The sequence below is a fragment of the Oncorhynchus tshawytscha genome, linkage group LG14 (genome assembly GCF_018296145.1).
Source record: "Oncorhynchus tshawytscha isolate Ot180627B linkage group LG14, Otsh_v2.0, whole genome shotgun sequence".
Taxonomy (NCBI): domain Eukaryota; kingdom Metazoa; phylum Chordata; class Actinopteri; order Salmoniformes; family Salmonidae; genus Oncorhynchus; species Oncorhynchus tshawytscha.
Genome location: NC_056442.1, coordinates 27,367,782 through 27,395,677, shown reverse-complemented (window position 1 = coordinate 27,395,677; position 27,896 = coordinate 27,367,782). Strand labels below are relative to the sequence as shown.

At 45.1% G+C, this 27,896-nt stretch overlaps 2 protein-coding genes across 2 annotated transcripts in view; both read right to left on the bottom strand.

Annotated features, from left to right (window-relative positions):
* Nucleotides 1-10,118, bottom strand: part of LOC112266909 (PTB-containing, cubilin and LRP1-interacting protein) — a 34,027-nt gene extending 23,909 nt beyond the window's left edge. Inside the window, exon 1 of the mRNA XM_024444834.2 lies at nucleotides 9,962-10,118. Coding sequence (XP_024300602.1) covers nucleotides 9,962-9,991 — 30 coding nt within the window. The 5' untranslated portion in view covers nucleotides 9,992-10,118. The remainder of the gene's footprint in view (nucleotides 1-9,961) is intronic.
* Nucleotides 10,119-13,305: 3,187 nt separating this feature from the next.
* The window catches only part of LOC112266908 (delta/notch-like EGF repeat containing), an 80,384-nt gene continuing 65,793 nt past the window's right edge, over nucleotides 13,306-27,896 (bottom strand). Inside the window, exons 8-13 of the mRNA XM_024444833.2 lie at nucleotides 24,107-24,337; nucleotides 16,482-16,604; nucleotides 15,893-16,006; nucleotides 15,510-15,641; nucleotides 15,153-15,399; nucleotides 13,306-14,677 (exon numbers count right to left, since the gene is read on the bottom strand). Of these exons, the coding sequence (XP_024300601.1) occupies nucleotides 14,566-14,677; nucleotides 15,153-15,399; nucleotides 15,510-15,641; nucleotides 15,893-16,006; nucleotides 16,482-16,604; nucleotides 24,107-24,337 (959 nt within the window). The 3' untranslated portion in view covers nucleotides 13,306-14,565. The remainder of the gene's footprint in view (nucleotides 14,678-15,152; nucleotides 15,400-15,509; nucleotides 15,642-15,892; nucleotides 16,007-16,481; nucleotides 16,605-24,106; nucleotides 24,338-27,896) is intronic.

The following is a 27,896-nucleotide window of genomic DNA, read 5'->3' as shown; positions in this document are numbered from 1 at the left end:
CTACCCACACACCAGTCTGTCCATTCACCCTTACATTAAATCCATCCATCCACCCACACACCCGTCTGTCCATCCACCCTTACATTAATCTATCGATCCATCCATCAACATTTGTGGACATAGAGCAACACAGAAAGATTTAAAAAATGTCACAAATCATAAAATCACAAAGTATCACGTCAGATTGGGACCTAAACACAAGCTAGCAAGCATCTGAGAGAGAATGGTAGACTGACAGAGAGACTGACTGACAGAGAGACTGACAGAGCATATGGGGAGCTGTTACAGGTTAATAGTATAGCACTATGTAGTAGTACATGAAACGCATGACACTAATATGTTATTGATTAATAACATTTTTGATCAATAGATCACATTCTTAGTTCCCACAAGTACTTTATATTCTGCTGAAGTTGTGCGAGTCATGATTTCATTAGCCTGCTCGGTTTTGTTTAGGCTTTTCAAGGAAACCAGAAATTCCACAATCCCATTCCCTGCCTCTGTGGGCCAGAGACCAGAACATATGGTTCTGGTCGGCCTTACAAAACCCCAGATTCCAGTTTGAGACGAGGCGGCAAGGCTCTCATGTCCTGTTCTGATGGACACTTCACACGCAGAGAGTGAGAAACAGAGAAACAGAGAGTGAGAAGGTCCCTCATCTGTTGTCCACATTTCAGCTGAAGGAGAGGAGGGATTGTCACCCCAAACCAGAGTAAAGCCACTGTGACCCCCCATCTAAAACCAAGCACCAGTAGTGCTACAGTTACAACCCATCCTTCTACATTACCCCACTACATCTCCATCATACAACCCATCCTCCTACATTACCCCCACTACATCTCCATCATACAACCCATCCTCCTACGTTACCCCACTACATCTCCATCATACTACATTACCCCACTACATCTCCATCATACAACCCATCCTCCTACGTTACCCCACTACATTACCCCACTACATCTCCATCATACAACCCATCCTCCTACGTTACCCCACTACATCTCCATCCTCCTACATTACCCCACTACATCTCCATCCTCCTACATTACCCCCACTACATCTCCATCATACAACCCATCCTCCTACATTACCCCACTACATCTCCATCATACAACCCATCCTCCTACATTACCCCACTACATCTCCATCATACAACCCATCCTCCTACATTACCCCACTACATCTCCATCATACAACCCATCCTCCTACATTACCCCACTACATCTCCATCATACAACCCATCCTCCTACATTACCCCACTACATCTCCATCATACAACCCATCCTCCTACATTACCCCACTACATCTCCATCATACAACCCATCCTCCTACATTACCCCACTACATCTCCATCATACAACCCATCCTCCTACATTACCCCCACTACATCTCCATCATACAACCCATCCTCCTACATTACCCCCACTACATCTCCATCATATAACCCATCCACCTACATTACCCCACTACATCTCCATCATACAACCCATCCTCCTACATTACCCCCACTACATCTCCATCATACAACCCATCCTCCTACATTACCCCACTACATCTCCATCATACAACCCATCCTCCTACATTACCCCCACTACATCTCCATCATATAACCCATCCTCCTACATTACCCCACTACATCTCCATCATACAACCCATCCTCCTACATTACCCCCACTACATCTCCATCATATAACCCATCCTCCTACATTACCCCACTACATCTCCATCATACAACCCAAACTCCACCTGTGGACCAGACAAGGAGGAAAGATAATGAGAGAAAAACAGGAGAAAAGAAGAACAGAGTAAAAGAGAAGCGGCGGAGAGGCAGTTTTGAAACTAAAGCCACATGTGCGTAAACGCTCGCTGACCTCCGCGTCAGAACTTTATGGCTTCCTGACAGTGCTCCACATTCCTGCGGTCAGCCCGGGTCGGAAGGCGGGGGACTCACACTGGCACCGCGAGGAATAAAACTGGAATTCTATTCATAATATTTTCACTGTATTTTCCTTATTTTATTATTCCTCTGAATAAAAAAAATTGCCTCATCGAGTTACGAATATTGTAGATTCTATTTGGGTTGGGGATGAGTGTCTGATTCTGGATCCAAGGAATTGATATTGATATGCTTCTCGGATACCCAATACCGGTCGGTCGCACGCACGCACGGCTGTCTGTACAGTCTGCTCCTCATCTAGCCCATTCACTGAAATCTTTAGATGCATTTCATACTCTGTGTTTTAAAAAAAAAGGTATGCCACATTCTCAATAACAGCCCGAGATTTTACTTGTAAAATGGTATACATTTCACGCATGAGCGAGGCACGTGACTTTTCCAAAATAACTTTTGACTGAATGTTATGGATTGGGAGAGAGCATTTGAAAATAGAGGGGAGTAGACATTTTACACTGTTTGGAAGTGACCATTCTGGAGTGAGAGAAGGGGGATTCTATAGCTCTGTGAGAGATAAGAGGAGAGACGGTAGAGGGATTTTTCTGCCATTGAAATCCTTGGGCGGTCTGCTGATACAGGGGGGGAAAAAACCTGCTTGTTGTTGAAAAAAGTCAAACTAACACACTCACACACCACAAAGTAAAAGCATGAAATTACAGAATGTACACACTGTTCCATTTTTAGTCCTTACCCGACAAGATTACATTGACCAACACTAAAGAGCGTTCAGGTAGACCTAGATTGCCTCTGGAGTGTGTGCGTGTATCAACCGTGATACATGTCTGTGCACACAAGCGTGTGTATGCACGTACGTGTGTGTGTGTGAGCACGCTTCGCCGTGTGATTGTGTGTGTGTGTGTGGTTTGCAGGTCCTAGATGGTATGGTACACTCCCAGCCCTCAGGGAGCATCCTGTTGGAGTAGACAGGCTCTCAGGTCAATAATAGCATAAGCCACAGTACAACGACCCACTGAAAACGGCTGAGACACAGAACATAGGGGTCATACATAGGCTTGGCCGTTATACCGTACACCAGGATATTTGGAAACAGGCACAGGACGGTTTTTCCAATACCGTCAAAAGGACTTATTGAAAGTGTTGTAGCTACTTTTTAAGTAAAAACCTGCAGTCAGCATGTGCAATACGTTAGGAGATAAATATTGTGTTCGTCATTTCTCCGGTCAGATCATGTTTCATTATGAAGCTTCTACTCCCCCAGTCACATGGTGTTTGTTTGCCGGAGCCTTGTGGGTCTCTCACCGTTTTGCAGCACGCGCCAGGTGATATACTTACAGTATTGAATTCACAACTAAATGTTTGCCAGATAGATATAACTAAATTGTGCTAAATGTTCTGCAGTTGTGCATTTTACATGTACTTGTTAGCATTGATAAGCTTCAGATCTCAGGGGCTCAGTGGGTTTTAAAAATAGTGGCCCTTGTGTTCAGTACCAGTATGACCGAAAATCCCAGAATGTTACAAGGTCGATAATTTGGTATGACAACCTGGATACCGTCCAAGCCTAGTCATAGAAACATACATACATACAACCTTATTCAAACACATAAACGGACTGATATACAGTACACCATTGCAAACACTAGTCTAACATCCACATATAGCATTCAATAGAACTGACCCCAAAATGTTCTACTGGATACAAACACAAAGATTCACACACACACACACACACACACACACACACACACACACACACACACACACACACACACTGAAGATGAAAGAGCAGAGTGGAGCAGACTAACAGATGTTTGAGAGCAAGGCTGGTGTGTGTTGGCGTCAGGGTGAGACAGTGGGCCATCTCAACCTGGACTCAGACTGCTATCAGACCAGCTCTCTCTCTGGCTGGCTAGACGCTCACATAAACCAACATCAGCCTTGGCCTCTCAACTCACTCTGACAAACACACACACAACGACACACACAACGACACACACAACTCACTACGACACACACACAGACATTCTTACTCCATCTGCGGTCTGACTGAGGCATTAAAAACACAGACGGAACAGTGGAGGACAGGTAGTCAGGAAGCCACCCACCCCCATCCAGTGGTTGGCTCCCGAACCACAAGTGGGACCCCTCTACCTCTCCCTCAGCTTAGTACGAGCCAACCGTATCACCCTGGTCCTGCCAGACTGTTAACGGCCTCCACCTCTGATCCGGGACCAGTTTATGAGTAGAACCACTGCGTTTCACAAGCATCTGAGAGGGCTAAATCCAGAGAGGACCGTGGGAGGTAGTGCGCCCTGATTGGTGGCTTGGTTCTGTGGGAGGTGGGCTGTCGTTGCTCTGATTGGTCGGTCAACGGTGTTGTGGGAGGTGGATATTGACAGAAGCCAACCGCAGACCCCAGCTGGTGGTGGCTGTATCTCCAGCTGGCCCTAAAAACATTGTCAACTTTCTGACACAAATGACCCCAGTTAACCCGTCCCCACATATACATTTTGTGTCATAATGCATTGTCATTTTGGAGTCACTTTTATTGTAAATAAGAATAGAATATGATTCTAAACACTTCTACATGAATGTGGATGCTACCATGATTACAGATAATCTAGAATGAATCGTGAATAATGATGAGTGAGAAAGTTAGACGCGCAAATACTGTTTCACCCCCCAAAAAAATGATAACCTCCCTATTGTTGTAATGGTGAACATTTTGCATGTCTTGGGGATAGGATATATATATATTTTTAAATCACAACTTCTTCCTTCTAGCAGAACAGAGGCCTGACCAACCCAGCCTTCACCACAGCAGCCCCAGAAGACAGACCTAACGGTGCTTCTGACCATGAGTGACCTCAAACAGGCCCGGAGCCTGAACACATTTCTGCAGTGTCAGGATAGGACGTTTTGTCTGCTCAGCCAGTTTCCCATATCAAAGAAATGGGAATGTAGTCCATGTAGAAAATGTCAACTATGAAAGCACTGGGTGCTGAGTAAGAGAAACATATATAAATTGGGAGATAGTTGTGAGGGAAGTGTGTGTGTGTGAGCAGAGACCGGGACGGCAAATATTGTGAAATCGGTTGAAAATCTCTGAGCAATGCCAGGGAGAGAGAGGGCTGTTAGGTGAGGAATGGGAGGATGGGGAAGAGTAGAAGAGGAAGTAGACAATGCTGCATGATACATCCTTTGTTGCAAAATAGAAGTCTAACATTGGATACAAATATGTCTCAACATTTTAAGCTGTTGGTACCACGGAGGCCATTTTGTAGACACAAACACGATGTAATGTTGTTAATGTTTCCATCATCCCTCTCTCCGTCTGACACATATAGTAGATTCTTAATACCAGCCTGAAAATGTGTCTGCTCTAACATTGGCTCATATCTCTTCTTCCTGCTCTGACATGAGAAAATGCAGCAAGACACTGGACGTTGCCATGGCAACAGAAGAGCTAAGGAAGAAAAGGAAGGAGGATACCATGGAAACGATGAGAAAAACAGCCAAATACAACATTATCGGATGTATAGGATACATGACGTAACTCTACTAGAACAGGATTGTTCCAGAACAGGACTAAAAGGACAACAACATAGTCAAAGGGATTAGAGTGACTGATCAGTGCAGCAGCAAGCGATCAAGCATCACCATGGCAACAGTACAGTGGCAAGTAGCTGAGAGAACCAAAAATGGCCGTCACTAACTAGGCCTCCTTTTTACCAGAATCTTCCTTCTTACTGTATCTCTTCATATCATTCAGATAAAGAACTAAACGACAACTAAGCATCGTTAGAGGCACAGTTAACTGCCATTCCGCCTGGTATTCCATCCATGGGAGTCACATGACAAGGGAAATTAGTGTGCAGGCAGCTAAGCAGCGAGCTGGAACAGCCCCATGACCATGTGATAAATGGCTCTCCCTCAGAACCATACGTCATTTCAGCACTTTCCCCCAGGGACGTGATTGATCACAGGGCTGTGGTATGGAGAGCTGAGGGCCACCAATCTGGGATCAGTAGGCTGGGACAGGCTCCGTCAGTCAACCCAGCGTATGGAGTATGGAGATCAGCACCATGAAGGCCAGGCCACGCTGTTAGTACCTCTAGGGTGCAATGAACAGATCAGGGAAGGCCAGACAGAATCTGAGAAACCAACCTGAGCCTCCAAAAATATTTTTGAGAAATGCTTGAATGGGCACTTTTGTCACATTACGCCGGCATTGTGACCAAAAGTTTAAGAGGGTTAGCACTTCAGAGGCCCCTATGAGGATGAAATAATGTTTTTAACAGTCTGTACATTAATGTAGGCAAACATAATTGTGCAGAAGTATGGAGGATATGTGTATAGGTCCTTATGTATATCAGAACCTGTGATGGGAATAAATTGGTCCTTTCTGGTCTGGTGGCTGGTGTAAGGTGTAATTACTCAATTACAATGTGATAAACATTCACCTCTTAAAGTGGTAGTATTTCAAGGCATGGAGTTGTAAAATATGTAGATAGTATCACTTAAAACTATTCACCCAAGTTTACTACGAGATTCAATCTTCTTGATGCCAGGGCAAGCACTGTGAGGGGGATTGTGCAAGTTAATTTGGCAAAGTAGTCCACGCAACATCTGGATAGCATTAGAGGAGACGTGAAGCCAGTCTCAGCCCCGCGCCCCTGAAGATCAAAATACGTGTCATTAAACCATTTTTTCACCACGTCCAAACAGGTCAGAGAATCCGTGGTAATTACTTGAATTGTAGTGATTAATGACACCTCGGTTTGCTCTGTGGGACTAGACTATAAAGGCAGGGTTCCCCAACTGATGGCCTGCAGGCTGAATATTATAATATTTGGCCCCCCAAGTTCTGATCCCCCCCCCAAAAAGTTGTATTTTTTATCATTTTTTTATTTTTATTGTTGGACATAAAAGACGGTAAAAACGCCAGCAAGTCAGGTCCAAGTGACTTTAATTTGGGAAATCTGTTCCAAAGTATTCCCACGCATAATAGACCAATACAGCGCATTCGGAAAGTATTCAGGCCCCTTCACTTTTTCCACAATCTGTTACGTTATAGCCTTATTCTAAAATGGATTAAAACTGAAATACAAAAAAACTGAAATATCACATTTACATAAGTATTTAGACCCTTTACTCAGTACTTTGTTGAAACCCCTTTGGAAGTGATTACAGCCTCAAGTCTTCTTGACGCTACAAGCTTGACACACCTTTTACTGAGGAGTGGCTTTGTCTGGCCACTCTACCATAAAGGCCTGATTGGTGGAATGCTGCAGAGATGGTTGTCCTTCTGGAAGGTTCTCCCATCTTCACAGAGGAACTCTGGAGCTCTGCCAGAGAGACCATCGGGTTCTTGGTCACTTCTCTAACCAAGGCCCTTCTCCCTTGATTGCTCAGTTTGGCCAGGCGGCCAGCTCTAGGAAGAGTCTTGGTGGTTCCAAACTTCTTCCATTTAAGAATGATGGAGGCCACTATGTTCTTGGAGACCTTAATGCTGCAGAAATATTTTGGTACCCTTCCCAGATCTGTGCCTCGACACAATCCTGTCTCGGAGCTATACGGACAAATCCTTCAACCACTTGGCTTGGTTTTTGCTCTGACATGCACTGTCAACTGTGGGACCTTATAAGAGCAGACCTTGAAAATTCTAGCCCCTTGGCTGCTGCCATAGAAGTGCCCATCCAAGAAGGCTAAAGGTCATTGGCCACAGATAAAATGACATCAAATCCCTTTATATGTACAGTAGCTTTGATTGGACTGATCATGTCAACATCATACTTTCACAATCTTAGCTAGCAGTCATCATCGTGAATCAAATCGACAATCTACTGGAAAATCCTTTTTAATTCTTGTCATATGAAGTGAAATTATAGATAAAACGTATCGGTGCTCATCGGCAATTGGACATAAACATTACACAACAAGTTGGAAATTGCATATATTCAACGAGTGGTTTGGAAGGAATCACTGACAGTGGCTGTGTGGCCCAACATCTGGGATTAAGGTGCTCTTTTCCAAATTTAAAATGAGAAAATGTCAACATTGGCCGTGCTATCAATGAACCATAAGTCAAAACAACTGTTAACGCGGAGGACCACCGCACCACCTTTCTATTCAAGTCAATCAAATGTATTTATAAAGCCCTTCTTACATCATCTGATGTCACAAAGTGCTGTACAGAAACCCAGCCTGAAAACCCAAACAGCAAGCAATGCAGGTGTAGAAGCAAGATTAGCCGAGCACAACAATGTGAGTCCAAAAATGTATTGTATGCAGCTTCATAAATGATGTAATATGCCAGGGAGACATGTTACTGTAGCTAAGAAAGTAATACTAAGTGTATGATGTGGAGTAAAATGTTAGTAGCCCATGTGCCTCACCCTAATAATTTGGTATATTTACCCCTATTAATTTTGCCTACTGTTCTCACTGTTTTACTGTAGCCTATAACCTGTTTTAGAGAAATGTAATCGTCAAATATTGTAGGAGCTTTCATTGTCTGCTTATATGCCCCCTTTATTCATCCTACAGTTCTGACTTGGTGTACAGGGAGAGCACTGTTAGAACAGCCCATGTTCTGAATTCTGTCGCTGTACATTTCAAAAGTTATATTGACTAACGTCCATCCTAGCTCGGTTCGTGTATTAATCAAAACTACGGATTGCCTCTTATCGTCCCCTTATGCCATAGTTTGTACATCTCAATTGTCATTAGAAACCACATTTGCTTAAGCAAGTCAACCATATCAGCTATGTTTTTTTAAAGGCAGTAAATGAGGCTGAACGAACTGTTTCGCTGCCAGACAAGACTCCACTGATAGCCAGGTGTAGCAGTTGGGCTAGCTTTATGTAGGCCCTAACAGTTTGTGGGCACCATTTGTCACCGTTAAAGTGCAATTAATGTATTGTTTAGTGTTGTGTTGTGTAGTTGCTTTGCTGGCATGCATTCCACTTTTAGTTTTTTTTGCCCCACCAAGATTTACATGCTAAAATCAGCAGTGCTTATGTATAAAAGGTATTTCTGTTTTTTTGATATATATTTGTGTACATTCAATTTTTATAAACGGTTTTCGCTTTGCCATTATGAGGTATTGTGTATAGATTGATGAGTCGCTCCAGAGTGGCGCAGCGGTCTAAGGCACTGTATCTCAGTGCTAGAGGAGTCACTACAGACCCTGGTTTCGATTCTAGGCTGTATCACAACCGGCCGTGATTGGGAGTCCCATAGTACAAACTATGACATATTATTAAATCCATTTTAGAATAAGGCTGTAACGTAAAAACTGTCTGAAAGTCTGAATACTTTCCGAATGTGATCCTATACAAATGTAACCAAGTTTTGAAATTATTGTGTTTTAATCAAATATTTTATCTGTTTGGGCTTCTATCGGTCAATTTGCAGTCTACAAATATTTTGTCATTACGTTCTGGCCCCCTGACCCTCCGCTCAAGGCCAGCGGCTGAATCTAGTTGATGATCCCTACTATAGGGTGATCCATGGCCTCTGCAACATTACTCAAACTAAAAAACAGATTGACAGAAATGGGGTCCAGCAAGTAGATGTTACACAATATAGCACATTCTCAGAATGGTTTATCATGATGAAAAAGGGAAGGCCATAATTCAAGCAGAGTTCCAGGAGTCTGATAAACCTATAGTTTACACTGTAACCTAGCAGGCTTGCGTAACGTGTATGAACGCGATACAACGTAGCCTAGAACTAGTTGGGTAATGGGGCTACTCGGGGGAGGAGGCAACACGAAAGAGAGAGGGTTTGAATTCAGAGAAACGAGCATACCATCGCGCAGGCGGCCACCTGCGTAATAAAACAATAATTTCTGCAATGATAGGACAGAAACACACAACACATCCGAAGAAGACTGTTTTGCATCTGAGCAAAAAAACCACACAAAAACACAGAGATCAGGCTAATATGCACGATGGGTTTTCATACCGTTAAACATCTGACAGACAGACATTAATATCCCTAAAAATGCGCTGGTCTGGAATACTAATCAATCCATACCTGCAATCGCTCTGTCGCTGGCTGCCACATTTTAGTATAATCAAACGTTTTCGTCTCTACTGAAGCTGGTTATTCTCTGTGTAGTCCAGCTCACATCTGCTCGTTCTCGGGGCTTGCTTCTCCTCTTCTGCAATCTGGAGAAACAGACAGTGAATTCCAATGAAGCGTGATGAAGCTCCGCCTGCGAGCAGTTCCAAGACTGGTCTGCAGGGGGCGGTAGCGACAGCAGCAAGTAACGACAGGACGAGCCCTATTGCAAGCCAGAGAACACAGAGAACAGAAACAAACTATCCTGCTGGAATTTCGCTAAATAATTCCATTGACTGCATATTAAAGGCTCACATAAAAAATATTGCTAGTATTTCAAGCATTTTTGGTCAGTGTTACTCCACAGCTTGGTTTACTAATTGCTGTGTCCTGTTATGGTTTGCCCAAACGGTCATGGTTTTGATGGTTGATGGCGCACTTCTACATTCCAGCCTTCTGGCTCCAGTGAAATGGCTCCATCAGATTTAGCCATGACTCAGTTTATAGGAGCTATGCCCACCAATGGATCCCTACGGAGGCCAAACAGTGCCCATGACCCTGGAGGTCATGGAAAGGGGAAAGGGGGTAGAGGTCAACGAAAGTTCCCCACTCAGACTGCAGTGTAGGGTGAAACTCATCAATAACCACTGGTTCCTCGCATCTCCACTCAGTCTGTGTGTGTGTGTGTGTGTGTGTGTGTGTGTGTGTGTGTGTGTGTGTGTGTGTGTGTGTGTGTGTGTGTGTGTGTGTGTGTGTGTGTGTGTGTGTGTGTGTGTGTGTGTGTGTGTGTGTGTGTGTGTGCGTGTGTGTGTGTGTGTGCGTGTGTGTGTGCGTGTGTGTGTGTGTCCATGCGCACATGTGTGTGTGTGTGTGTCCGTGTATGCATACGTGTGTGTGTGGCCCTGGGTGTATTTGTGTGTGTGTGTGTGTGTCCGTGTGTGTGTTTTTAGGTGCGGCGAGTGTCGAGACAACACCACAGCTAGCCTGTATTTACAGATGTTTACTCTAGGAACATCTGGATCAAGCAGGAAGTCACCAAGGCCACACAGGGCTAACAACATATGTATTTCCCAGTGCTGGCATGTTGTCTGGAGAAACAAGGCATGGAGAGAGTGTCTATTAGTGGAAACATGTTGCCCATTGTCCTATTGTAGTGGGTGTTGAGTTAATCCTGAAAACTGTCTGGCCAGTGTTGTTGAGGTCATATAGTGTCCGTTGTGTCTTTTGGTGGCTTGATGATAGATAACGCCAGTGCTGACAAAACCTCTGGTTTTTACCTGTTTTTTCTTCAGTTGATAAGATTGATAAGGTTCTCAGGAGTTGTGAAATGCACAATATTGATATGATATCATTTTGAGTTGGTTTTCAAAGCACTAGTCTAAGTGAGGCGAGGTCTTAGTATTTCACTTAGTCTTGTGCTTTGTCCAAAAAGAGTACTTAGCCTTGTGCTTTGTCCAAAAAGAGTACTTAGCCTTGTGCTTTGTACAAAAAGAGTACTTAGCCATCTGCTTTGTCCAAAAAGAGTACTTAGTCTTGTGCTTTGTCCAAAAAGAGCACTTACTCTTGTGCTTTGTACAAAACGAGTACTTAGTCTTGTGCTTTGTCCAAAAAGAGTACTTAGCCTTGTGCTTTGTCTAAAAAGAGTACTTCGTCTTGTGCTTTGTACAAAAATAGTACTTAGTCTTGTGCTTTGACCAAAAAGAGCACTTAGCCTTGTGCTTTGTCTAAAAAGAGTACTTCGTCTTGTGCTTTGTACAAAAATAGTACTTAGTCTTGTGCTTTGACCAAAAAGAGCACTTAGCCTTGTGCTTTGTCCAAAAATAGTACTTAGCCTTGTGCTTTGTCCAAAAAGAGAACTTACTCTTGTGCTTTGTACAAAAAGAGTACTTAGTCTTGTGCTTTGTCCAAAAAGAGTACTTAGCCTTGTGCTTTGTCCAAAAACAGTACTTAGCCTTGTGCTTTGTACAAAAATTGTACTTAGTCTTGTGCTTTGTCCAAAAAGAGTACTTAGCCTTGTGCTTTGTCCAAAAACAGTACTTAGTCTTGTGCTTTGTCCAAAAAGAGTACTTAGCCTTGTGCTTTGTCCAAAAAGAGTACTTAGCCTTGTGCTTTGTACAAAAAGAGTACTTAGCCATCTGCTTTGTCCAAAAAGAGTACTTAGTCTTGTGCTTTGTCCAAAAAGAGCACTTACTCTTGTGCTTTGTACAAAAAGAGTACTTAGTCTTGTGCTTTGTCCAAAAAGAGTACTTAGCCTTGTGCTTTGTCTAAAAAGAGTACTTCGTCTTGTGCTTTGTACAAAAATAGTACTTAGTCTTGTGCTTTGACCAAAAAGAGCACTTAGCCTTGTGCTTTGTCCAAAAACAGTACTTAGCCTTGTGCTTTGTCCAAATAAGAGTACTTAGCCTTGTGCTTTGTACAAAAAGAGTACATAGTCTTGTGCTTTGTCTAAAAAGAGTACTCAGCCTTGTGCTTTGTCCAAAAAGAGAACTTACGCTTGTGCTTTGTACAAAAAGAGTACTTAGCCTTGTGCTTTGTCCAAAAACAGTACTTAGCCTTGTGCTTTGTCCAAAAAGAGTACTTAGTCTTGTGCTTTGTCCAAAAATAGTACTTAGCCTTGTGCTTTGTCCAAAAAGAGTACTTAGTCTTGTGCTTTGTCCAAAAAGAGTACTTAGTCTTGTGATTTGTCCAAAAAGAGTACTTAGCCTTGTGCTTTGTCCAAAAACAGTACTTAGCCTTGTGCTTTGTCCAAAAAGAGTACTTAGTCTTGTGCTTTGGAGGTTATCCAAATCCAGTTGTCATGTCGTGATAAATCATCTTTGCGACTTCAGTATTATTTTCCCATTTCAAGGGCAGATCTAATTGCTAAGATTTTGGTCACAAAACTCAAGAGACGCTGTTGGAGCTGGACTGGACATGTTCTAAGAAGATATGCAAATTCCATTCCAAGGTTAGCTGTCCATTGGACTCCAGAAGACACACAGAAGAAAGGGAGGCCCAAGACAACATGGAGAACAATGAACAGTAGACACCAGTAGAGCTGGAGCACCGCGGAGAAGATGGCCAAAGACCCCAGGAAGTGGCGATCCTTTGTTGCTGCCCAATGCTCGAGCCGGCGTGACGGGATGAGTGCGTCAGTGAGCTGAGGTTTTACATATTAAATGCATGTTTAAATACGTGTATTACAGTGACCAAGTCTTGTCATAGTACATTTCCATTGAGTCAACAGAACCCTGTGAGTCAAATGTTTTCCTAGACATAAATAGACCTCTGGTGTCATGATAAGAACAAACACCACGGAACTCACACGAGACACCAGCTAGGTTTGTGTTCACTTCAACCTTTATTGTTACATCATTGAACATAGATAATAATCATGTGGTTCTTCTCTTTTTAAAAAAGGACAATGATCCTATTTGGCTAAACATCAGTCAAGTGGAGAGCTCACTCGGTGCTCTGGGTGGGCAGAGATTATACTAAAGAACCAATGGAATGGTCTAAAATGTTCCGCCCATCCGGCGCCCCAAAACCAATGCACAGGGGTTGACCCTGAGTGGAACAACACAACCGCACACAGACAGAGAGAGACACCTATACCTGGGACACAGAAGCACATGTTACTGGAGCAGACTCACCAGCTGACCTCCACCTGTCAATCATCCACACAAGACCCGCCCTCCCCACCTGTCAGTCATCCACACAAGACCCGCCCATTGGCTACTCCGACCACTCCTGCAAAAAACACTGTCCTCATATAGGGAAACCATACAACACTTTGAATACAATTATTTCTCCTTCTTTACTTGTACAGAACTTGTAAATAACAAAAACATGACAACCAATGTTTGTTTTTTTAAAACACTGTTTTAAAGCTTCCCCCATCGTGGTTTTTACGTCTGTTCTACTTCTACCACACGTTGTTGCCTGAAGAAGGAGACGATTTTGGCACAAACCTGGTAAAGATACAGTAAATCAATCACAATGTACGGAGGGTTTCAAAATTATGCAGAAACCATCAAATCTACCCATGCATCAAGTAAGGCAACCTACTGCAGATTTTTTATATAGAAAGATATATATATATTTATATATATATATATATATATATATATATATATATATGTATATATATCGTACTGCACTATGACAAGTGCACCTATTTCTACCACACCTGTAAGAACTCCTATCAGCAGCCTCTGCTGAATCTACACTTTAAACTGAGCTCATGGGTTGGTGGGGGATGTCAGGAACCGCCACCTTTAGGACCCCAATGGCATCCTGGGTAATGTAGTCACATTCTACTGGAGAGAAGTAGCATAATGCAAGGTGCGCTCTTATGCCACAGTAGCTTTATGGATATTCCAACCGTAAAATAGATTTGTATTTTTCTTCCCGCAGGACTATTGTTTCGTCCACATTTATTTTTTCAATGTTTATGTGAAGAAATACTAAATGGTTTGCATTTTGCATTGACTGAATTTGTGTGTATTGGTGCACATCCGAACATGTCCAGTTAGTTGTGTGTGTGAACAGGTGATGCGTGATACTGTGTGTGGGTGGGTGTGCTGCCTCTGTGTTTTCTACAAATCTTTTGTTTTGATCAAAGTGACCAGGGGCTTGTCGTCAGGGCTGTAGTCCTCGTAGGTGATGGGTGCGGCGTCGTACATGGCTGGCCGGGACTTCTTCCCAAATCTGAGAGAGGGGACGAAAACACATACATGGAATCACTTCAGGTAGGACAGCTAGCTACACGCAAGGAAGTTCCTAATGTTTCAAGTGTAGAGTTGCTAGGTTGAGAATGACATACAGGGCAGGGGAGTGTAATGTTAGAAAGGAGATGTTGCATGTTACAAACAGAGTAATAGGAATATGGCGTTGTAAGAGAGGTATTACACATTTCTCCACAAATCTACCGGAACGGGCCTTTATCTCGTGTTTTTTCTAGTATTACATTGTTATTGATTATTGTATTCTTGGGTTTAGAGTTTGCAAGAACGGCATTTCACTGACATTAAAAACTTGAAACTTTAATGGGCCTTTATCTCCAGGTGAACAGTAAATCTATAACAGGAGGTGTTTGTAATGGCTGAATCAAATGAATACATTAAATGTTAACAATGTTGGGGCACTTGTATTCTTAGAGTAAGCAAACATTGTGGCGTCTCACCTGGCGTGGCGGATGGAGGCGATGGCGTTGCTGAACTCGCTGTCGATGCTGCGGCAGTTGTAGAACTCCTGGTAGGCATGGCGAGATGAGCCCTGGTACTCGATGCGGCTGATGCGGCAGATGCCCACGATGAGGATGATGAGCATGAGGACGAAGGCCACGCACAGGGCACCGATGATGATGTAGAGGGAGTGACGTGGCATGTTGGTCAGGGTGTCCTCAGGGTGGGCCGTCTTCCACTGCAAGTCTGAGAGAGAGACAGACAGATTGTTATGAATAACCTAAGAAAGGCATATACATGTAATCATATATCATAATTAACTCATTCAAACAGGGGATTCTGGGTAATGTACTTACGTATCTCACAGCTGGCCCCTATCCAGCCTGGGGGGCAGTGGCAGGTGTAGGCATTTGATTGGTCGATGCAGGTTCCACCGTGATGACAGGGGTTGCTCTCACACTCATTGACATCAACCTCACAGTCCTCCCCTGAGAGAACCGATAGCGTGGGGGGAGGGTTATGTTTAACTGGAACAGCAGGTACAGGTATATTTTCAAAGTGATCAGAGGGGGTTTGCTCCCTAGTCAGAACAGCCTACTCCCACGTGTCACCAAGGCCCATTATGATAGACTGGGTGACAGATGTGTATACACACACACACACACACACACTCGCGCGCGCACGCACGCATGCATGCACTCACACACACACACATACAGTGCAGAGTTGAAATCCTCACCCAGGTAACCAGTTGGGCAGACACAGGTGGCGTTCAGGCCCACACTATCACAGCGTCCTCCGTTCTGACAGTGAGCCTTCAGACAAGGATCCCTGTAGATTTCACAGTGTCTGCCTGCACAGGTACACACACATATGGCCCATTATGACGCACTCACAGTACTCTCTATAGACCTGGGTTCAAATACCATTCAAAATATTTCAAACACTTTAAGCATTAGCTTTAGCCTGTCTGGAGTGCCAGGGGGGCTGTGTTTGTACATTTGGGACTTTTCTATTGGTTCCATTGCAACAGACAAGCTCAATCAAGCACAGCATAAGTATCTGACATGATTACAAATAGTATTTGACTCCAGGTTTGCTCTACATATAACAGTTTACACTAACTCAGCACTCTCTCGCTACAAAAACACATACTGTAGACAACATACAATCCCTTATATGAATACATTTGTAATGCAGGTTGTAGAAACTCATTGAATTAGCATACATATTGCAGTATCAGCATCATCACACAAGCCCACCACAGGATAACATACTTAAAACTGTCCCCGTTGAGTTGTCAGTCACACATACACACACACCCCTACCTTCATACTGGGGAGTGCAGACACATTCGTAAGCGTTGATGAGGTCTCTGCAGGTAGCATAGTTCTGGCAGGGGCCTGACAAACACTCGTTGTATTCCTCCTCACAGTACAGACCATGGTACCCTTGGAGAGAGGGAGACACACACACACGCACACAAACACAGACAAGGAAAACCACACTGTCTTTGATCATAATATTAGATGATGGTTCAAGTAATGATTAAGTTTAGATATCACTACCAAGAAGATCACGGTGAAACACTCCTCAGCACATCATATTTTTTAAGATATGTTTTTAAAGGGTGAGATAAAAGTGGTTCAATGTGCCTTTATTTCTATATAGAGATTATCACTTAGACGGAACGAGTCAATGCATTTGTTTCCCTACATGACTATGGCAAAACCTTGTGGATGTTACATCCACAGACATCCTATTGAATCAACTCTAGATGTAATTCTATGGTTACATCGATACAGGCATGATTCAGCCGTGACTGTTGGTGGTCTATTAAATGCAGTACACTCTAGTTGCCACTGGGTGGCAGGTTTGCACTGGGACTGAGAACAGTGGGTCTTGTTGTTTTTCCCCATAAAAGAGAAGCAGTATGAGCCCAAGGTCAGAACACAGTGATTGACAGAATCTCAGAGTTGACATAGGACATTGTGTTCTTTCTTTAGAGCTTACAAGCAGAAGCTACCGTACTGAGTATAGACATGTCTGTATGTGTAATGCGTGTGTGAGTGTGTGTCGGGCTGTGTGTGTGTGTCTGGCTGTCTGCTTGTGTGTGCATGTGTTTGTCGTTTACCATGAGAGGAAACATTTACATACAAATTAAGCCTTGATAATTCCCAGAGGTTCTCATAAAAAGCCAGTGAAATGTCAAGTGCCTTTCCCAGACTCCCAGACCGATTTCCTCTGGCTAGTCTGACTCTCCTCTGTCTGATATGGATACAGGGAGCCTGGGATCCACTACTAGAGTATATATGACCTCCTTCACAGCCTCCTCTCCTTGTAGAGGACACAGACCCTAGCTGGTATATTGATGAACAGGAGAAAAGGTCAATTATTTCCATAAGCGAATATGATGTGTGTCTGTCTGTCTGTGTTTGTGTGTGTTTGTGTACGTGTGTGTTTGTGTGTGTCTGTGTTTTGGTTGCTTGTGTGTGTGCCTTCTTGCATGTGTGTGTGTGCATGAACATACGCATGTCTATGTGTGTGTGGAGTCTGGGTGTGGAGAGTTAAGCGTCTGGAATGCTGGAATGCTGATTGCAAATCACCAATCACATCATTCCCATTAGATGGTGGCTGTAAGAATGGAAATGTGTGATTGGACGACATCATCTGCCCAACTTGTGTAGTCAGACGACGGTTGCAGACAGACAATGGTCTGGAAGGAAGTGGAACGCAACTGTTTCACCTAATAAAAAGAGATCCTAATAAAAATGTATCGCCATGGCAACCAGATGATAGAGGAGGGGGAGAGGGAAATGAGGTGAGGAAAGAGAGACAAAGAGAGCGGGACAGAAAGCCAAAGAGAGAAAGAGATGATGAACAATGGAGAATAACAGAGAATATGTTAGAGTGAAAGGTGAAGAGAGATATTCTATTATGTGTGAATATACTGTCAGGAGGACAATAGAGTGGACAGTGTGATCCCCAAAAGAACGATTTTCAGTGAAGTGATCTAAAATGGTGAAAAATTAAAAACCGGCCATTACTAATTCAGAGCGTATCTCACTAAGATTGCAAATTAAATCAAAATGAAAACTGAAAGACAAAAAGATATATAAAGGGAGCTCTAGGACAGACTGTGTTGATGGTTCTACTGATAGGGTCCTGCAGTCACACCCAGACCAGGGTTCAAATACTGTTTTTAAATCTTTCCAATATTACTACCATTTGTTTTAGCCTGCCAAATGGGCAGGGTTTGCAATTTTGCAACTATCCTATTGGTTCCCTTGTACCAAGCAAGCTCAATCAAGCCCAGCTAAAGTAATTTAAATTATTTCAAATACAATTTGAACCCAGGTCTGGTTACAACGCTGAATAAGGGATAATGATTTGTCATCATTCCACACCATTAATCTGAGCATGGAGCCATAAAAACCAGTGGCATGATCAATGAGCCTGTAATGACACGTCAGTCATGCGTTACCCAGTGTGTGTCATAATCAATGATATCACTGGGGTGGGGAATGGGTTGTGGAATGATAAGTAGTAACAATGCTAATTTATGATGTTGCACAGTGCATTCGGAAAGTATTCAGACCCCTTCACTTTTTACACATTTTGTTACTTTACAGCCTTATTCTAAAATGGATTTGTCACGCCTACTCCCGCTCCTTCTCTCCAGCCCTTGATGTCGCTGGTCTACTAACCACCGGCCCTGGCAACAATCATTACTCACACCTGGTCATCATTATCTCCTTGATTACCCCCCATTTATTTAGCCCTCAGTAGACAGCAGTCACTAGATAGTATTGTTTTCTCTCACGTTCTGTACGCTTCTCATTTTCTGTTCATCAGCATTGTTTCATTATTAAACTCACCTTCTGCACCTGCTTCCTGACTCCCGGCGTATTTAGTTACAGAATACTACCTCACAACATGGAAGCAGCAGAGGATAAAACCATCTTCCAGACTGTCAAGGAACAGGGTCATCTACTCCACCAACACCACAAACCAGCCGACGCAACTGGGTATGGCCATGGTGGAGGACCTACGTGTTATCTACTGCCTCGACATACCCAGTGAGGCTCTCAATACCCCTATCAGAAGGCCTCCTACGTTGGAGTGGGCTACAGCCATCTGGGAGAGAGGAGAGGAGGAGCTGGGTTCCGATGAGAGGTTCATGGCTCTGTTCAGGGCGGTCTTCAACCATCCTCCAGAGGGCAGAGAGGGAGGTGAGTGACTTCTCCAACTCCAGCAGGGTGCCCAGATCGCTGCGGAGTACACCTTCACCTTTCGGACTGTGGCAGCCTCCAGCGGATGGAATGAGACGGTGCTCCACACTCTATTCTGGAGAGGACTGCGTGGAGAGGTCCAGACGGAGTTTTCTTGTCAGGGTGGCAATCTTTGGGAGCGCCGGTGCCCACTTCGCACTCGCCTTCCTCCTTTGGCTGTCCTGAGGCAGAGCCTGAACCCATGGAGGTAGGGGCCATACACCTCTCCGTGGCAGAGCGGCGTCGCCCGAGACACCTGGGGCTCTGTCCCTATTGCAGGCCAGGATGGGTACCAGCTTCAGTGTTGTCCGGTGCATCCGAACCCGGGGTCCACTAGAGCAGAGGTACGGCCCCGTGACCTTCCATCTCCCAGGGTAGGCATGAGTATTCCATCATCATAATTTTCCGCCAAACCCTTTCTGGTTCCCATTTCACTGGCTGGCTGTCCCTCAAGTGTTGTCTCTACAGCTCTAGTGGACTCTGGTGCCGCAGGGAACTTCATCAACCAGGCACTTGCCTCCTCCAGGACCATAACTTTGTACCTGCTCTCCTCTCCTTTTCCGGTTCAAGCCCTGGATACGTGACCAGTGGGACACAATTACGCACATCACAGCACCACTCACCCTCACCGTGGGACCCATGTGCCAGGAAAGCCTTCCTCATCATCACCCCACCCGTACACAAAGTCATCCTCGGCCTCCCATGACTCCAACGTCATAACCCCACCATATCCTGGTCGAGGATAAGAATCACTGCCTGGGGCCTCCCGGGTGGCGCAGTGGTTAAGGGCGCTGTACTGCAGCGCCAGCTGTGCCACCAGAGACTCTGGGCCCAGGCTCTGTCGTAACCGGCCGCGACCGGGAGGTCCGTGGGGCGACGCACAATTGGCCTAGCGTCATCCGGGGTTAGGGAGGGTTTGGCCGGTAGGGATATCCTTGTCTCATCGCGCACAAGCGACTCCTGTGGCGTGCCAGGCGCAGTGCACGCTAACCAAGGTTGCCAGGTGCACGGTGTTTCCTCCGACACATTGGTGCGGCTGACTTAAGGGTTGGATGCGTGTTGTGTTAAGAAGCAGTGCGGCTTGGTTGGGTTGTGTATCGGAGGACACATGACTTTCAACCTTCGTCTCTCCCGAGCCGTACGGGAGTTGTAGTGATGAGACAAGATAGTAGCTACTAACAATTGGATACCACGAAATAGGGGAGAAAAAGGGGTAAAAAATTCAACAACAAATAAAGAATCACTGCCTGGGGACCAGGATGCCAGGGGACATGCAATCCCGTACCCTGTGGTTCCACGTCGGTAGAGGGTCCTGTGAGTGCCCTCCAGCCCATCAATCTGTTCTCCCATATTGTTAGCCCCGTGTTTTAGGACGTAGATGTGGACATCCGCCAGGCTCTGGAGAGGGAACCCGCTCTGGCTACCTGCCCTCCAGAACACATCTACGTCCCCACGGGGGTAAGAGGATCAGCTGTTGACCTGGGCACACATCCCTTGCCACTGGACACCCAGGTATCATCCGCACCATCCAATTCCTTTCCGACAAGTATTGGCACAGGATGTCGCCCAATATGTCAACTCTTGCTCTGTATGTGGCCAATCCAAATCTCCCCAGGACACTCCAGCAGGGATACTAATTCCCCTCCCCATGTCTCAGCGGCCTTGGTCACATCTGTCCATAGACTTCGTAACTGATCTCCCCCTTTCTGAAGGTTTTACCACTATTATGGTTGTTGTTGACAGATTCTCTAAATCCTGCCATTGTATCCCTCTCTCTAGTCTACCTACCGCTCTCTGTCCGTAGACTTCAGAACTGATCTCCACCTTTCTGATGGTTTTACCACTTATTGTGGTTGTTGACAGATTCTCTAAATCCTTACGTTTTATGCCTCTCTCTAGTCTACCTACCGCTCTCTGTCCGTAGACTTCAGAACTGATCTCCACCTTTCTGATGGTTTTACCACTTATTGTGGTTGTTGACAGATTCTCTAAATCCTTACGTTTTATGCCTCTCTCTGGTCTGCCTAGCACTCTCCAGGTTGCGGAGACACTATTCCAGCAGGTCTTTCGGCACTACGGTCTTCCGGAGGACATCATTTCCAACCGTGGTCCCCAATTCACGTTGCGGTTATGGAAAGACTTTATGGAGAAGCTGGGGGCACGGTCAGCCTGACATCCGCGAACCGGCCTCAGTCCAATGGGCAGGTGGAGAGGATCAACCAGGAGCTGGGGAGGCTCCTAATGAGTTACTGCCAGGACTTACAGGGGGAGTAGTTCCGGTTCCTTCCCTGAGAGGAGTACGCCTCGGCACTCCTCCACCGGGCTGATTCACTTCCAGTGTGTCCTGGGATACCATCCGGCCCTGGCTTCATGGACTCCGAGCCAGACCGAGGCCCCTGCAGTGGACGAGTGGTTCTGCCATCAGAAGGATCAGACGGACCGCCACTGCAGTGAGGCGGAAGTTCCATCCTGGTGATCACCCTCTGGCTCTCCACTAGGAATCTCCCGCTCCGTGTGCCCTGCCGGAAGCTTAGTCTCCGGTTTGTGGGGCCCATCAAGGTCCTCCGGAGGGTCTATGAGGTAACTTATCGTCAACAACTCCCAACCAACTACCGGATCTCACCATCCTTTCATATCTCCCCTACCAGGCCAGTGGTTCCTGGTCCCCTGGCAGATGTCGTCCCCGAGACACCCCCCCCGCCTCCCCTGGACATCGAGTGGAACCCTACCTATGCCATTAGGTCCCTCCTGGATTCTTGACATCGTGGGGGTTGGCTACAATACCAGGTGGATTAGGAGGGGTACAGTCCTGAGGAGAGATCTTGGGTCCCAGGGGCAGACATCCTGGACCCCAACATCATCCGGCATTACCATCTCCGCCGTCCGGACCGGCCCGCTCCTTGCCCTCGGGTCAGTCCTCCTGGCCGGGGGGGTACTGTCACGCCGGTCCACTAACCACCGGCCCTTGCTACAATCATTACACACACCTGGTTATCATTATCTCCTTTTTACTCCCACTTTATTTAGCCCTCAGTAGACAGCAGTCACTTGGTAGTATTGATTTCTCTCACGTTCTGTACGCCTCTCATGTTCTGTTCAACTGAATCGTTTAATTTTTAAACTCTCCTTCTGCACTTGCTTCCTGACTCCCAATGTATTTCGTTACAGAATTCAATTATTTGTTACCCTCATCAATCTACACACAATACCCCATAATGAAAAAAACATTTTTTTGCAAATGTCCTGTTCCAAATGTCCTGTTCCACTGTTCCTGTTTCCATTGATCATTCTTGAGATGTTTCTATAACTTGATTGGAGTCCATCTGTAGTAAATTCAAAAATTGGACATGATTTGGAAAGGCACACACCTGTTTGTATAAGGTCACACAGTTGACAGTGCATGTCCGAGCAAAAACCAAGCCATGAGGTTGAAGGAATTGTCCGTAGAGCTCAGAGAAGGGATTGTGTTAAGGCACAGATCTGGGGAAGGGTACCAAAACATTTCTGCAGAATTGAAGGTCCCCAAGAACAACTTGGCCTTCATCATTCTTAAATAGAAGAAGTTTGGAACCACCAACACTCTTCCTATAACTGGTCGCCAAGCCAAACTGAAGAATCGGGGGAGAAGGGCCTTGGTCAGGGAGGTGACCAGGAACCCGATGGTCACTCTAACAGAGCTCCAGAGTTCCTTTGTGGCGATGAGAGAACCTTCCAGAAGGACAACCATCTCTGCAGCACACCACCAATCAGGCCTTTATGGTAGAGTGGCCAGACAAAGCCACTCCTCAGTAAAAGGCACATGACAGCCTGCTTGGAGTTTGCAAAAAAAAAACACCTAAAGGACTCTCAGACCATGAGAAACAAGATTATCTGGTCTTTTGAAACCAAGATTGAAATCTTTGGCCTTAATGCCAAGAATCACACCTGGAGGAATCCTGGCACCATCCCTACGGTGAATTATGGTGGTGGCAGCATCATGCTGTGGGGATGTTTTTCAGTGGCAGGGACAGGGAGACTAGTCAGGATCGAGGGAAAGATTAACAGAGAAAAGTACAGAGAGATCCTTGATGAAAAACTTCCCCAGAGTGCTCAAGACTGGGGCGAAGGTTTGCCTTCCAACACGACAACAACCCGAAGCATATAGCCAAGACAACGCATGAGTTGCTTTGGGACAAGTCTCTGAATGTCCTTGAGTGGCCCAGCCAGAGCCCGGACTTGAACCCGATCGAACATCTCTGAAGAGACCTGAAAAATCTCTCCATCCAACCTGACAGAGCTCGAGAGGATCTGCAGAGAATAATGGGAGAAACTCACCAAATACAGGTGTGCCAAGCTTGTAGTGTCATATCAAAGAAGACTTGAGGCTGCTAAAGATTTCTGTTTAAAAAAAAAAAACTGTTTTTGCTTTGTCATTATGGGGTATTGTGTGTAGATTGATAGAAAATATTTTTTAGGGGGATAAGGCTGTAACATAAACAAAATGTGAAAAAAAGTGAAAGGGTCTGAATACTTTCCGAATGCACTGTATATTATATGTGTCAGGTTTACTGTGATATCTGATTTATTGTGGGAGAATCAATCTGTTAGATAGTCTTAGAGCTTATCTATAATGTGGATAATTGAAGGTTGATCAGATAGAGAGTACCCCCCATTTAAACAGGCACTGTTATTTAATGGCTCACCTGGGACACACAGACATCTGTAGCTGGTGCCCACACTGCGGCAGATCCCATGGGCACAGGGGTTGAGGGCACAGAAGTCCACCAGCTGGGCACAGGTTGGGCCGGTGAAGCCGGCAGCACAGCTGCAGCCAAAGTCCAGGCCGGGACCCTGGGGGAAGCAGCTCCCGTTGTTGTGGCAGGGGCTGGAGGCACATGGGTCCACCCTCTGTTCACACATACTGCCCTGATACCCTGAGAAAGATGAAGGGAGTACAAGAGAGAGAAAGAGAGAGAGTGAGACAAAGAGAAAGACAAAGACAAAGATAGGGCGAGAGAATGACAGCACAAAAAGAGAGGATGAAGGAAGGAAAATGAAAGACAGAGAGAGAGAGAAAGAGAGAGAGAAAGAAAGAAAGAACGAGAGGGAGAGAAAGAGAGAGAGAGCAAGCGATAGAGAGAGAGAGAGTGTGAGTGAGAGTGAGAGAGGGGGTGGGGAGCATCTGGTCTGGTGGCAGGAATGCTATGGGGTTCTGGGGTTGTGAAGAACCACATCGTGGGTGTTGAGGTGGGTCTGTGGACTCACTGGGATGTAGCCTACAGCGTCTGTTTTGTCTACACACACAAACCCATGCCCCGTCCCCCATCCCCCGCCCACACACAAACACATACAAACAAACAGGCACTGTTATTTAACCCAAGCCAGAAAGCCCATACTTAAGGACATGCTCCAGCACATTTATTTTAAACCTCCTGCTTTGGGCTGGATGTGTCAATGTGTAGTTCATACATGCATAATTTATGAGAAAGAAAGAAAGAAGACCCACACAGAACCCACTGACTCCAGTAGATTAGTCCTCCCTCTCTGCACTGACAGTGAAATAATACATGTCCATCAATCTGGGTGATATAGAGTCCTCCATGCATCTGAATACATGAATCAGCAGACCCTGAAAGCCTCTCTTCATTAGCCCAATGAAATACACACACTGACGCAATCAACATGTTCCCAGGTTATATTGACTGTGTAACACACACACACAGGCCAACACACACCCATAGGCTGACACAAACACACTCACAGAGGCATGCACATGCTCACACACACTCACACACACGCACAGTCCTATCACAATAAACTACAGTCTCCTCTCTGCGCTACCATGGCAACGATCCCGAAAAAAACAGCTTGTGATGGAACCATTCTCCTGAGGAAGGAGGGAGGACAGAGGGTCAAGGTGGAGAGAGGTGAGGAGGGAAGAGGCAAGGGTGGCACCTTGAGAGTGGCAGAGATGGAGGCAGTGATTGCAGAAGGTGTGACAAAATGGAGGTTTGATTGAGGGTGACCCAATTGATCAGTATTTCTCATAAGAGCAACAGGATGTAGGAGGCTAGTGGGAGTGGAGCAGCCAGGTCACACCAGATAGGCTGTAATATTAGATGTTTTTCCAGGTCTCCAAGACGTCGGAAGATGCCTTCCATACCAGTCACTAGGGTCAACGTGAGTGCCTATTACCATCGAGCAGGATCACGGCTTGCTGGGAGTTATGGGTGGGGATAGAGGAAGGGCTTAAAGGTCCTGAACAAAAAGATCCCATGTCAAATAGCCTTTTATTACCCATAATCATTTGGGGGATAGAAGAGCTACAAATTTGAAAAAAAATGACTTGTTACCATTTTCCCTTAATAATCCCCTTTTCCCTTAATAATCCCGCCTCCTGAATCCAAGTGTTTGAAATGAGGGAGGGGACCAAGTGATCAAAATGTATCAATGTAGAAGCAACATTCAGTTGTCATACTTTGATTTGGTTTCATCCAAATTTCATGATGTTGACTGATTTGCTCCACAGCTAAGAGGTTGCGGGTTCAATCCCATTGCTAGGCACACATTGTTATTTTTTTTTTCTGTTTCAACCCTATTTCAACCCCCCTCCCCGGACAAATGTTGGATACTGAAGTGTGGGGTGGAGACATGTAACACACACATACATGTGCACACAAACACACACATAGACACACAACCGCACATAATCTCAGATGTTGTAGAAAAGGAGACATGACGAGAGGTAAAGACAAGAGAGAGGTCAAGGTGCCAAAGAGGAGAATGTGAAGAAGATAGGAGGGAGGAAAATCTGAAACCCTGCTGTGTGTGTGTGCATTTGCCTTGGGCAGTGTTGTCAGGGAGACTGGCTGGGTGTCTGAGCATCAGGACCCCATCTCTCTCTCTCTCTCTCATTTTCTTTCCTTCCTCTTTCTTTCTGCTCTCTGTCATTCTCTCTCCCTATCTTTGTCTTTGTCTCTCTCTCTGTCTCTCTCTCTGTCTCTCTGTCTCTCTCTCTCGGATCATGCTGACAACTCATGCTGACAAATGATCAAGCTCATAATTCACTATGACACAAGGAGTAGGGGTCAGCAGGCATGGTAAAGACACACACGCACGCATGCGAGTGCATGCATTTGCATTTACATGCACGCACACACGTGCACCCCCACATGCACCAAACCCCCCACCATCACCACCACACGCACTTTACCAAGCCTCCACACTTAACCAGATTCCCAGGGGAGCTCTGATATGAGAAGAAAACAGCTTTTGCAGAGCTGCTGTACCGCTTCTACTTGCCAATACTGTAGAGCGAGTTAGGAGTCTAAATATAGCACCCCCACCCCTCCTGTTCCCCACTGGAGACAGTGCCAGTCCCAGAGCTGAGAGAGAGAGACCTCAGAGGACAGACACAGAGCTAGGAGGACTGCTGGGAACAACCTCTAGAGGCTCTGGCTGTGTCTGAAATTGTACTCATATTCCTTCAGGAAAATCGCTCAAGATTGACTTTGAAATTTGACGTCTGTTCATGTCCTGAGGACATCAGACTTTAACCCGTAACTTAATGATTCGTAATGAATGCCTAAATGTAATATGTTTTAACCCTATCCCAACCCTTGTTTTCTAAATTTGACATTTGGAGAAATGTCGATTAAAGTCTGAATCTGAAGTCAAATTGGTAAAACTTGGAGATCTTATTGGTTTCCTATTAAGTGCACTACTTTTGACAAGGGCTCGTAGGCAGTATGTCATCTGACATGAGGGGTCATGAATGGACATGACACCTAATAACCGAACTTGTGTCATGTTTATGATACTGCTGTGCTAATGCTATTCACCTGCTCATAGACAGGAAAAACCGCAGCTATTTGCATTCAGCAGTGGCATTTGGTGATCATAAGCTGTAATTTCCTCTGCTATTGTTGTCATCTGCTGTCATCCATCACTTTGTTTTATGCACAGCATGATAACTTCCGCCGAGAGGATCTGTGCTAAATAAACTTGGTCTGATTTATGTGTGTGTGGGTATGCAGTTATACAACAGCTGACAGAAGTAGGCTTCTCTGTGTGTGTGTGTGTGTATGTGTGTGCATGTGTGTGTGTGTGTGTGTGTGTGTGTGTGTGTGTGTGTGTGTGCATGGGTGCTTGTGTACATTGGGAGAATGCTTTAACTTCTTGGTGACAGGGTGCAGTATTTTCACGTCCGGATGAAATGCATGCCCATATTCAACTGCCTGCTACTCATCCCCAGAATATAAGATAAGCATATTATTATTAGATTTGGATAGAAAACACTCTGAAGTTTCTAAAACTGTTTGTATCATGTCTGTGAGTATAACAGAACCTATTTACCAGGCAAAACCCTGAGGACAAAGGTTTTTATTTTTTTGAGGTCACTCTCTTTTCAATGGGTTTCATTGGGAATTCAGATTTCTAAGGGACCTTCTTGCAGTTCCTATCGCTTCCACAGGATGTCAAACAGTCTTTAGA